This window comes from Dinoponera quadriceps, unplaced genomic scaffold (genome assembly GCF_001313825.1).
Source record: "Dinoponera quadriceps isolate SergipeBrazil2010 unplaced genomic scaffold, ASM131382v1 scaffold566, whole genome shotgun sequence".
NCBI classification, from domain to species: domain Eukaryota; kingdom Metazoa; phylum Arthropoda; class Insecta; order Hymenoptera; family Formicidae; genus Dinoponera; species Dinoponera quadriceps.
This window is the reverse complement of record NW_014555972.1, coordinates 2,205,429-2,218,065: the sequence shown is the minus strand read 5'-3', so window position 1 is coordinate 2,218,065 and position 12,637 is coordinate 2,205,429. Positions and strand designations below refer to the sequence as shown.

The 12,637-nt window shown below is 47.5% G+C and overlaps 2 protein-coding genes across 3 annotated transcripts in view; one reads left to right on the top strand and one right to left on the bottom strand.

Moving 5' to 3' along the window:
- Positions 1-12,637, top strand: part of LOC106746411 — a 431,128-nt gene that overhangs the window by 202,488 nt on the left and 216,003 nt on the right. The window lies entirely within an intron of this gene.
- LOC106746412 lies at positions 659-1,502 on the bottom strand. The gene is made up of 4 exons (XM_014623002.1): positions 1,425-1,502; positions 1,265-1,324; positions 800-929; positions 659-711 (listed from the first exon to the last, which is right to left on the bottom strand). Exons 1-4 carry the CDS (start codon positions 1,500-1,502, stop codon positions 659-661), a joined length of 321 nt encoding a protein of 106 aa, XP_014478488.1.

The following is a 12,637-nucleotide window of genomic DNA, read 5'->3' as shown; positions in this document are numbered from 1 at the left end:
GGGGGGGGGGGAGCAGTTGTTCCCACTAAATTTACGACGGCGAGAGGAGAGCGTGCTCTCTAACCCTCCTTTCTTACGACCGGTCTTCTCGTCCGGTATTCCTACGTTTCCTCGTCGTTAATGAGCCCCGATCGTACGGCGCCATATGTTACCGCGCGCGCGCGACCGATACTCTGTTTGTTTTTCCGCGGGTGGCTTTTACGCCGCTATCGCGTATCCCTGTATGCGTACGCTGACACACGTCCCGAATCCGCGTGTAAAATGTAACTTAACCGCTTTAGTACGGCTGCCATTAAACGCCCGTCTGTGTCTCTGTCTGTGCTCGATATTTTGGGTTTATGTTATATTCATGCGCCGACAATGGGATGGATGCGCGGTGGAAATTTCATCGACGCACGAAAATACAGATAAGCAAACAGATATATCCGCTGGATATGGGCGATGATGGGAAATCAATCATTCGATTGATTCGCGGACGCGTTCGTATTGTTCGCCTGGGCGGCGTTACTCTACAAAAATTTTATCAGCGCACCTTTGTCATCGTTATACGCAGGGGGACGTTGTCTCTCTCTCTCCCTCTCCTTCTCTCTCTTCCCTTCTCTTTCTCACTCTCTCTTTTTTTCTCTTGCTCGCTTGTTGCCACGTGTCGGTCCGATTTTTAATTGGCAGGTCGTGTCTCCGGGGGATCTATGGTCCGCCACTTTCCCCTCACTGTTCGGAAAATAAAAGGTTTGATTCGCGATAGTCCGTTAAATTGCACGCGTAACTTCCGACCCGAAGAAAATCACGTGTTACATACCGCAGGTCAGATGCAGGAGACAGATTGCCCCCGGACCGCAATCCTCATCCGTTTCGCAGGAACCGTTTCTCGCCTGACTATCGATTTCCCTCCTTCGTCGGTCGGGCAGGTGGAGGGCCACGATTTCGCTCTTCTCGGGAAAAGAACGTCACGCATTGGTGTTATTAGAAAATACATACCCGCGGCAACATAGAGACGCCTATTCGCGGAAGAATTTATATCCGAGAGAGAAAATACAATGTCGCGAAATTTCACAGTTAAAATCCCAGTGAGGGGAAATATAGTCGCGACGATATCGTTATGTTAACTTGCTCGTTGATTATTTTATGCTGCTTTATTTGGCGCGCTGCGTGTGTGCGGCGAGCGTGTGCGGATATTCTGAGATACGCGGGGGGTAAGTTTGAAAAATTAACCGAGCCACGATTATGAAATTAGAGCCAAGCGACGTGATCGTCGCGGATTCGCACTTACGGACTCGCTGCTGCTGGAGTCGTCTAACTCGATCACTCGAATGTCTGGCTCTGCCTAAGATGGAAGCACCAAGTGATATTAACACGTAATTGCGGTGTGACACTACAGTTCGCACTACGCGGCCGATCGGTAAGATTAAGTCGAATCTCTGTACCTTCTTCTGCTGAATGATGCATGGCTCGATGGCCAACACGATGTGCGTTAACAACACGAGGAGAAAAAGTCGGCTCATGTTGGACGACGCGCTCGGAGAATTGCGGCGCTCGACGACGCGAGAGCGCGTTTTATACCTCGCTCCCGTAGCGTTCGTTGCGAAATTGTTTCATCAGGAAACGCGCTTATCGAGGTGTCGTTAAAGACGATGACGACGAGACGCAGAACAGATTCACGAAGGTTCCCTTAACTCGACCGGAAATTACGTAAACGAGTTGCCCGATGTTGCGTCAAGTATCCGTGGGATCTGCCGCTCGTCTTTTTCACGCTTATTTATCTAAATTGGAAAAGAAGAAGAAGCGCGTCGTAAAGCACCGTCGATGATCGTCCGGGGCTTAGCAATTTCCTCGAATGCGGGTAAAACCGATTCTCCCGATATCTCGACCTCGTAGCAGCCTTCGCTCGCCTTAATTAACTTTATCTCGCGAATATCTTGAAACAAAGTGCGCGACGATAATTCACTCATTTCCGTCCTGGAAATTATTTTCCTCCTCTCGTCGCTATTTTAACGTTGTCGTTACGTACGTGTTGATTGTTCACTCTTATCATAAACAACTCGCCGATTCAACGAAAAACCCATAAAACGAATAACATATTTATGACATATTTATCGAGCTCCGCGTTGTGTATTGTTTTCGGTTACACGCGGCGTGAATCGAAAGTCACGTAAAAACGGTCCGGCGCCGAACGCGTCAATTTTCATGCTCCTTGTTCTCCTTTCCTCGTGTCGGAGTCCTGTAACAGTTACGACGCGAAAATTTTCGACGGGAAAATGTGCTCGAGCTCGCCAGTTCTCAGGAATATACTCCACCGATTGTTCCGTAGCGTTACGATCCCGTAGACCGGGCGCTGTCTACGTATCCTTATTCGATTTCGTAGTGTTCCCTTAAGCGATATATTTCTCCCTCTCCGGCTCCTGGCAGGCGAGAAGAGAGAGAGAGAGAGAAAGAGAGGATACTTATTGCGCATTTTCCGCGGAATACCGCGCTACCTTCCGTAAAATAAGACATACGAGACGCTCGTTTCCCGATGCTCGAGGAGGCTCGGTCCCGCGAGTGCAGTATGCATTTTCGTGCCCCCCCTCCCCCCGCGCAGAGCCGGCCATGTAAAGGCAATATCGCGCCTCGACTTTTCATCGGGATCGACTTTAATGACCGACTAGCTCCGCCGAGCTAGTCGGGGCCAACAAAGAGTCTGTCGCCTTTTATTTTTCCCTGCAGACGAGCACGCAGCAGAGCGCAAGAGGGGGGGGGGGCAGGGACGGTGGTGGCGGCGGGAGGACGTTATCGGTGTTATGGACGTCAGGATTAAAACCTTTAATCAGCCGCGCGCCATTAACGCACTTTGTTCAAACGTACGGTACGTCCGCCGCGGTCGCCGGTGGAGGGGAAGAAAACGCGGGCAAAAAGAGGACGAAGAAGCAGGCGGGAAATCCCTGGCGAAGCGCATCGCGCGTCCTTCCGCGTTCTTAGCCGGGGTCCGGATGATTATCCTGGCGCCCATTAGCACTTGAGCCCGCGTTTGCTTATTATACGCGAATAATCAAAGATGTTTCTCGCTGTCGGCGAAATGGCCACATTAGGAAATTGCACGGTCCGCGCGCGCATATCGTTATTTTCGCTTCCTCGTTATCTCCGTCTTTGAGGGAGCGCTTTTTCACTCGCTCGCTCCGCTCGCTCGCCGGCGAGATCCGCCCGGCAAGTACCACATGTTTGCTACGCACGCGAGATCATTAATATCTTGCTTTTGTTGCACCATTAGTTCGGAAACGGGATCCTCACGGAGGGAGGATTTATTACCGCGTTTTACGTCGCATCGAACGCCCATCCCCGAGACGCTCGAGGATGTGTGACTGTGCGAACGATAATCGGGTTACGGTGGACGCGTCGAAAGTCACACATCCCCTACCCTTCCGAGGAATCGATTCGAACTTCAGCCGGCGGAGGTTCCGAAGCATTTTCGCGCGGAAAGAAGGGAGGAATCTTCAACGGCGTCGAAGCGAAAGGGTAAACGGCTGAGCTTTTTATACACGTCGGTTGAAGTGCCGCCGGTCGAAACCCTATCGGGAAATTGACAAAGATATTCTGGTTGTTAAATCACGGCCTGGAACTTTTTGACTACGGTGGTGTATTTGATTTTTATGAGTTCCACGTAAGAGAATATTAGAAGAAAAACGCACCAACCAGTCCTGGGCTACCTTTATGCATACAAATAGTGCTAACTTGGACTTCGGTTACCTCAGCTTCGGGTACAGTCAAGGTCTTGTTTGAATTTTACATTTGTGTAGATCGCGTTTCGATTAATACGCCGTTGAAATGAAGAAAACAGGAAGAATAAATTTACCGACTGTTTTGAAAGGGAAAAAAATAAACATCGTTATTTCGTTTACTGTAAACGCGTCTATCTCACTATTATTCCCGGTAGGCTCCGTTAATTCCTGACGCACGTACTTAAAACGGAGGGAAGTGCAGCTGTTTGCACAGCGCGCCCGCTGTTAGCGAAGTTGTCGCGTGAAGGAGTCCAAACTAGAGACGGTGGCAGGATGTCCTCGACGGACGGTAGACGTGACCGGAAGTCCTTTGTTCAGCTGATTGCCGAACAACGTGGAAACTACTCATTAGCTTAGCAAATAATGCTCTCCTGGGTGCAGTTCTAACCTTTGACTAAACATTCGCTCGTCGCCACCAGTACTATCTTATGAACCTGTGCTGCTCTGTGTCACTTTAACTCCGGCCTCATGCTTAATTCACTTAGCGGATATTTATCACTGTCTGGTTAGATTACTTAAGTCAGTTAAGATGTTATCTCGTCTCGTGATCGCGAAAATATTCAGATTAAACACAAGTACGTGGTGTTGCGTCGGAACTTTTCAACTCTCAGACAGCCTCGTTGTCTGAATCTATTTAAGCGGATCGAATCATATAATCATACGTATCTTTGATAGGTTTTATTACATTTGTGATTGGTAATACATGGAAGAAAATCAATAATATTAGCATGTTCTTCGGATCTCACAACGGATGCAAATCGGTTGTTATTATCGAACATTGTTATTATCGAATTATAATAAAATGTTGACATCTCCAGCTGCGTGATGACGAATTCTAAGTGAAGTGGAGATAAAAGTACTCGCGAGTATTACGTCGTTCTGCGACTTTTAATGCATACTGATCCGCGTGCGAGCAACGACGAGACGAGTGACGCGGTGAAAGAGGGGCCCGGTCTGCTCTCGGATCGCCGTGGTGCTTTGGGAAAACAAATTAGAAATACCTCGCAAGAACACAGGAACAGGCAGAGCTTGCGGACTTTTCTTGGCAGCGCTCGCTGACTTCGCGGAAAGAAATGCGCGGGCCAAATTAGTTGGAACAGTCACGGTCCAGACGACAGCTTGTGAATGATGAATGGAACGCTCTAGGTAATACTTTGCGAGGGGTAATTTTGAACTTTCCCGCGGTAAACGAAGTCTAGACACCCGTTTGTGAGAATAGCACGGGCACAAATCTCATAAACTTCAAGACATTGAGCTAAGTAACTGAAGGGGAAGGACAGAGAGAGAGAGAGAGAGAGAGAGAGAGAGAGAGAGAGAGAGAGAGAGAGTGGGGGGGGGGGAGATTACGAGCTTTTCGCTGCTCCGTCGCGGGCCCGTTTTAATAATGCTAACTTACGCAATTACAACAATAACTAACGTAACCAGCGAGGTGTCTTTAATAAACTTGAAGATAAGTTTTACGCCGGTATATTTATGCGCGTATTCGTTTCTTGCGCACGGGGGACGGCTCGATATCGCGCGCTCCTTTTCACAGCCGTTCGAAAAGTTCGCGTTCTACCCCCGGGACGGTTTCTGCAGCGCGTAAACAAGATTCGCATTGTTGCAACGAAATAAATGGAACGAAGATAATATTCTTTTGTCGTTCGTCTGGACGCGTCTGGAAGCTTAATTGGTCGACGATCTCTAACCGCTGGCCTCGTTAATCGCAAGGAAAGAACGTCTTCGTGGAAGGACGGGCGAAGAAAAAGGTGCGGCGACGATCCGTTGTCGTCGCGCTAAACGGTCGACGTTGCTTTTCGCGCGCGAGAATAAACGCGAGAAAAACGAATCAGATTCGCCGGGATCGTTCGTCAGCTCTGTATATTTAGACCACGGTCGTGTTCTTAACGCTTTACCACTCCTTTTCTCTTTCTCTTTCTCTCTCTCTCTCTCTCTCGTCTCCTTTTCTCCCTTTTCTCCCCATTCCCCGGTCTCACATTCTCGAGTATACATTTCACGAAGAACCGAACGGATCGACGGCGATTCCACTTACACGACGCTTTTTCGCCCCGATCTTAGATCTTCCGCGGACTTTTGCGATCGACTGTATGTCCGATTTAAAACGGCTCATCCGATTATCGCTCGGACGAGCGGATTACTTTCTGCGGACATCACATTTTTCACTTTACGAGAAGCAAAAAATTATTTAACGCCCGTCGCAGATCGCGCTGGCGCGGGTGTGCGTGCGCCTCTACGCACGTGCGAGTGAGTAAGCGAACTAACGCACGCAACCACACACACACACACACACACACACATACACACACGCATGTATATAACAGGCGGTATTCTCGAGCGCGGCGCGCTCATGCAGTATTCATTCGAAAGCGTTTAATAACCAATACCGTCGGCGGGCGGAATGTAATATTTTTTTATACCTGTATATAAAAAAGAAATAAAGCAAAAAAAGAAAGAGAGAGAGGGAGAAAGAGAGAGGACAGAAAAATCCGATAAATCGGCGCGGGGGATACAGCGGCGGGCGATGGACGCGTCGATTTGTTTTCACAGATTTTTCCTCGGACATTATCGCACGTCGGGCGAATGCAATCTTCAGCCCATGCGCGCGCTCATCGGCGAAATAACCCGAAAATAACACGCTTCAGCTTCGATCGTTGCTGCGAGATCCGGCAAATGAAGATTAATGGTAAAACTCGACACGCTTATTAAAGCGGCCCCGCCGATAAAAGATCCCGTGGATTTTTATTCGAGATATATATATATATATATATACTTGTATACATACGATGAGATATTATTGATATCGATCGCGCGAATCGCGCGGGACCCGCTCGGACGAGACGCAAGCACGCACGCACGCACCCGCGTACGTACGCGAAATCCGTGGGAAAGCAGCTTAATTGGAGCGATTATCCCCTCGTTCAAAGAGATAGCGAGACCAGCATTTCGTGATGCACTTACGTAATGATTAAACCAGCCTGCGCCCGTCTGCAACGAATGTGTGTGTTCGAGACATATCGTTATCGATGAAACTAATGCGGGACGGAGATTGGGTCTTGCACTCGATACGGCGTACCCCCATCATGTTTAAAGCGCCGTCGACGTGCGGCCTTCTTCTGATTCTCAACTATCTCTCTCTCTCTTTCTCTCTCTCGCTCTCTCCAACGAGCGAATAGCGCTTTGTCTTATGATTGGATCGATATACGCGTAACTCAAGTGACGCAACCGACTTCCCGTTAGACTACCGCAAAATTCCACGGTAAAAGAAAAATATGAAAAAAAAAAAGAAGAAATATTCGACCAATACAAAAATGATATACAGAGTGAGTCATTTAATATGACCATACGGAAATAATTCAAAAAATATGCATCGAATGAAAAAATTTTTCAAGCAAAATTTATCTGTACTTAAAAATCTTTGTTATTTGTGTATAAAATAATAATGTATATTTGATTAAAGAAATATGTGTTCATTTATTGGAAATTGGATATTTTTTTGTAAAGCAGCCATGTACTTCCTTTACACCGATTGATTTATCTCGTTATTCTGCGCTTATAAAAGTAAAAAAGCAGTAAAATAAAAATTTATCATCTTTAATTGATTTAATTAACGATAATGAAACCTTTTATGGTACTGTAAATAGTTCTTCTCTCAATGCACGGTGAGATTTATGCGACGGTTGCGAATCGATCGATGCGTCGGTTTGTTGAACTTTGACCTTTTTGTGAGCGCTTCGAATTAAGGAGCGGCAAAATCGGATATAAGTTCAGATGAGAAGTAATGCGCTTAATCATTCATACGCACATTATATCGGACGTCTTTGGAATTGATAATTATTGATCCTCCGACAAGTTTGGAACTGCAGCGGTTTTCGCCCCGCGCGGAGACAAATAGCTGACGAAGCCCTTTCTGAAGAATTTCCCTCGCAGTTACGCGCCTCGCATTCACGTGGAAATCGTGTTCCCGCGACGTTTCTTCCGACGACTCCTTCGTGCCACGTGAAATCAGATCGTGCGACGCCATCCCCGTAGATTCCCGAAGGCCGATTCGTCTTTCTCCGTCGGCGGCCTGTCGTCTTCCGGGTAACAAACCGGCCGTCTAACCGCTTCCACCCTCACGCCTCTCGCTCACCGAAATAATATGGACTAATTTCGGCCGGCATCCCTCGGGAAATCCCGGGGGAGCAATAAGGGGCTCCGCCTGTACGAAAACGCTCGCCGGCATTGAATTCTATCCATTTGTCCGGCCGGTCCGCGGAGAACAGCCGCGAAACTTCTAATTTCCCCATACGTCCCATACGTGATCATCGCTCCGACACGGCCAATCGCCGCCCTTTCTGCTGCAATCGCTGCGAATACACGTGCGGGCTCGCTGCTCATCCCCTTCGTACCCTTTTAACATATCCAATCGTGGACGTGTTTTGTTTTTTCTTCCACTATCATATGGCGTATCTGTCGTAGGCAAACGCGCCGAATGTTTCCTCGTCACCGTGCTCCCTCAAGTCGAATCACTGATGAAGATGTCACTGATTGAACCAGCGAAACAGCGTCGTATCGACAACACTGCTCATCAGATTTCATAAACTGTATACTTTTTGAATTTTATTTCCCTCTCTATTTATATTTATGCGTTGAGACAGAAAATGACAATAAGAAAGTTATTTAGCTATGGTACAGAAAATATAGGCTATATTGTAATTTTTGTAAATTAAGAATTGCGTTTACCGAATATACACTTGACACGTCGATTCCTCGTATATCAAGTACATACTTAGTGCGAACATTATCGAACATTCGAGAATACGATAAATATACCCGGACGACGGTTCGTGACTTAATCTGCAGGGGTATCTCTCGGGCTGCACTCGCCTTGCGCTGTTCGTAGATTTATGGCCTTACTCGTGTCTCGCGCTTTCAGACCTCTTCGCCGCGTCGATATCGATGTCTGTATGCGTTGCGTAATAATGCGCGGTATATCAGCGGTACATTTCCGCAATGGCGCGAACTTTTCTCCGTGAGCGATCTCCCCTTGTTCCACGAGTCGCAGCCACGCATGCCGAATATCGATAATACCGAATATCGACCGGCGGAAAGAATATTGTAATAAGAGATCTTATTCGTGAAGGGGTGAAAAGGTTCTTTTCTTCTGCGAATCAAAACTCCCCCAAAGATGGAGATACCTGAAAAATCGATCGGCATCTCGTGGATATCAATATGTTGATTTTGCACGTAGTAGAGGTAGACTCCAAAAAAATTACATATTGATATGAAATTATAACATAAAATTCTAAACGTATATATAAGCTTAACACAAGCTAATTTCTCTGATATTTAACTCCAATTATCCGATTCGGCCGTTTAACGGGGTTGCCAATGGGGCTCGTTTCGTTAGGCCAGAGATTCGTGGTTAGGCGTGATAAGGATTTCCTCCTCGGTGAAAGACTCGAGGAAGCCTTATGGGAATCTTTGCGAGTAGCGTGGCAGGGAGGAGGCCTGAAAGCTGCACGGCGGCGGGATATATTTCGCCTGCGCGGCTTAAGGACACTATTCTCCCCGCCGTCTAAAGCGGAAATCCTGGGCAGCGCGCCGTCGTCGAGATTCCCGAAGTGGAGTATCGTGTTCGAATGTCTTTCATGTCTTTCGCGTCGAGTCGGAATTTCGCGCTCGCAGCTCGAAAGAAATCGCGAACTCCTTCGTCGCGAGAGCGCAAATCCTCTCCGTCACTGCCGGCCGCTCTCGACTCGAGGAGGGCTGAAGACTACCGAAGACTTAAACCAAGTAACCATACTTCATCCTTTAGGGGGTTACCCGCGAGTCTCACTTAACGAATTCGGGAGTTTCTCCGCAATTCCGCGCAAAATATTCGGCTCGTTCAACCCGATCTATCACGCACATGACAATAGGACGCAACTGCAGATCGAAGTTTAGAAACGGTACTTATATTTTCCATAGTTACTCTCTCAGGATCCTGCGGAAAATATCAACTACCAACCCGGACTAAACCTGGACAGTCCTACTCTCTCTCTACCCCACTCTGTCATAAATAACAACCCGATCTAACCTGTAAATTACTACGAATTAATTTCAATATGTTATTGTTTGATTTCCACATTTCCATAAGCTGATGTTTTAGTTATGAGAAGGGCGAGCAGTTTCAGCTGGTCAGCTATAAAAGAGGTGATTTTTAAGACATTCTTTTGCCGCAACACATCTGAATATCGTTCACTGCATGATGGAAATTAGAGTTAAGTTTTCATTTTATATCGCGATTAACATCGCAAAATTAACTGGAATTCACGGTTTAGATCGAACACTTTACGTGTTGGCCCGTGTTACGAGCAGCCAGTGGCTCGACATTTGTATGCGAGCAAAAATCAAATTCAGACGAGATGCTTACCGGGAAGTTTCCACGAGGGAGAATTTTCGGGAGAAACCCGCGTGTACAATTTTCGGCGGCAGCGCAAACGTCAAATGTGTCCGAGACGCAGTCCACGCCGAGACGTCGAGGGCACTCCTCGTTCATTTTGGCACGCACAGTTAAGACCTCGTAATCCCACGTGTCCTTCCACATTTCCAGCCGGCTCCTCGGTCCCGCTTATCACCGCCGTTCTTTCCCCTACGCGCCCCGCAAATAAATCCTTGCGGTCGCGTCCTGGAGGGGGATTAATACGCGGCCCAATTAAGAAGAGAGCCCGGGAAGAGCCGTTAATTTATAGATCGGGATCACGGGGTCGGAAGAAACAATTATTGTCCTTTGTTCTCCCCCCTGTCCTATTCGCGGCCCGTTTCGCGACAGATTAAAATGAGTCGCACGGACGTCCAATCTATCTCCCTCCCCCCTTTGTGACATCATATTTTCGCCGGTTTGTCTCCGGTGCGCACATTTCGAGCATGCACTGAATGGCCGGTTTCCGCTCTCGGCGTAACTCCCGAAGCAGAATCCCCGTACGTGCCGATGAAAGGAATCATTTCGCGCGCGCTTCCGATCGGATAGGATTTCGAGCTGGAAAAGGGGGCTAATTCGATCGACGTCGACGCGCGTCCGAAGGATCGTTTCCAAACGTGGACAACTAGAGGCGGCTACAAAGAAGTAGAAGAGAAAATGAGAGAGAGAAAGAGAGAGAGAGAGGGAGCTTCTAAGCCACTTATCGAAAGAGAGCCAGTGACTGCAGAAGATAGTTGTCGCCGAGGGTTTCGACAAACTGCCCTACTCGTAGAGGACCCTTGTCTCTTCGGGGCCGTTCTACGACGCGCGATAAGTCTTACTACCGAGTTATCCGACAGGTTTGCCCGAATCGATGGCCTTTAAGACATCCCGGAGCGTCTGTCGCCCTCTTCCATTAGGCGCGTTTCCCATATCGAAGAGGAAAAAGCGTCGCCGCCGCCGTCGTCGTCGTTGTCGTCGTGCTGAAATTTCTTCCCCGCTGCAAAATTCTACCGTCGGACGGCTGAGTAGTAAGATTTATTATTCCACCGTCTCTCGCACAGCTCCTTCCTATCCGGTTATTCGTCCGTGGTTTCTTCATGAACGTTTACATCGTGCCTCCCAACGAGAATTTCAACCTTTCGCGCATACCGTCGTTGAAACGATACGTCTTGGCGAATCGAACGGCAAAATAATTAGTGTTGTTGCAGGCGATGAAGTTACGATTTCGCTAATGCGGAAAGTGAGCCTCTTACGACGCGGAGAGAAATGAAATTTCAGGAGAATTGTTTTCATTACTATTTTTCAACGCATAAGCATGAATGAAGAAAATCAACATTCGAAAAAGTATACAATTTATAATTCGCTAACCAGCGTGATCCGCGATTTTTCGAATTATCACACGAAATTGCACACCTCGAGAAATTTGCGAAATTAATCATTTTTTCTTCCAAGTAGAAATACTCTTCGCTTTTCGCCCGAACGGAATTTTAATTAAAAGTGAGATGGCGGAAAAGCCGTTGAAAGGAATACCGTGTGTATTCACGTTTACACATTGACTCTCGCGCCAAATAACATAAATTATTCAGAGGCCTCTGGGCACAAATATTTTGGTTATTACTACTCTTTCATCAGTATTTCCTGATTTCACCGATACCCACGGAAATTAATGAGGCGGAGGTGATATTGATGAGGTGTAATCACACGTTCATACGGTCCCGCTGATAGATAACTCCGGCCGCGCCGGGGGTTTAGCGAGGACCCGCTACATCGCGATATCGCGCGTTAAAATACGCATTAATTGCACGCTGGTAATTTTTCGGCCTGCCATTTGTCCCGTCGAACAACGGGCGGCGACGACTGAGTGAATATACCACACAGAGGGGAAAAGTAGACAAATTTGATCAACGGCTGCGACACCTTGACGTCCTATTCGTTTCCGGTTGTCGCGTCAGCTTGCTGGAAGCGGCTAATTAATAATAAGCGCTTAATTAAGCGAATGGATGCGCGCTTTTGTCGATTGAGCTGGCGCATGCACAGACGGATATCGCGTCGCGCGCGCGAGGTAGCCTATTCGAGAGCGTGTTTCATGCCACTTTGCATCGCGCATTCGTACGACCGGATGTGCCGCGCGACAGTGCAACCTGCTACTGCAACAAAACGCGCAATTATTCGTAAGCTAATATTTATCAAACACATGCGCGCTCGAGCGAATTCATCCGTGTGTTTACCAGAAATACCCGAGCGTTTGAATTAATCGGCTGTTTCTGTATTTTTATTTTATTTTTTTCAAGAGAGAGAGAGAGAGAGACAGAAGCTTGAGATTTTTGCGAGCGGCTCCCGCACAAAAATTGCATTTATAATTGTATAATACTCTCTATGAAAGCCGCGCTGTCTGTCGTGATTTTTCAAAGGTCATCGATTTTCGCAGATTTTTCGGGTGAAGGTTTATCTACTTGTCCGT

Coding starts and splice junctions, on each gene's coding strand:
- LOC106746412 (XM_014623002.1), bottom strand. CDS start 1,502: ATGAGCCGACTTTTTCTCCTCGTGTTGTTAACGCACATCGTGTTGGCC. Junction 1,325..1,424: donor GCATCATTCAGCAGAAGAAG/GTACAGAGATTC, acceptor CTTCCATCTTAG/GCAGAGCCAGACATTCGAGT. Junction 712..799: donor TCTCCTGCATCTGACCTGCG/GTATGTAACACG, acceptor TTTTCCGAACAG/TGAGGGGAAAGTGGCGGACC.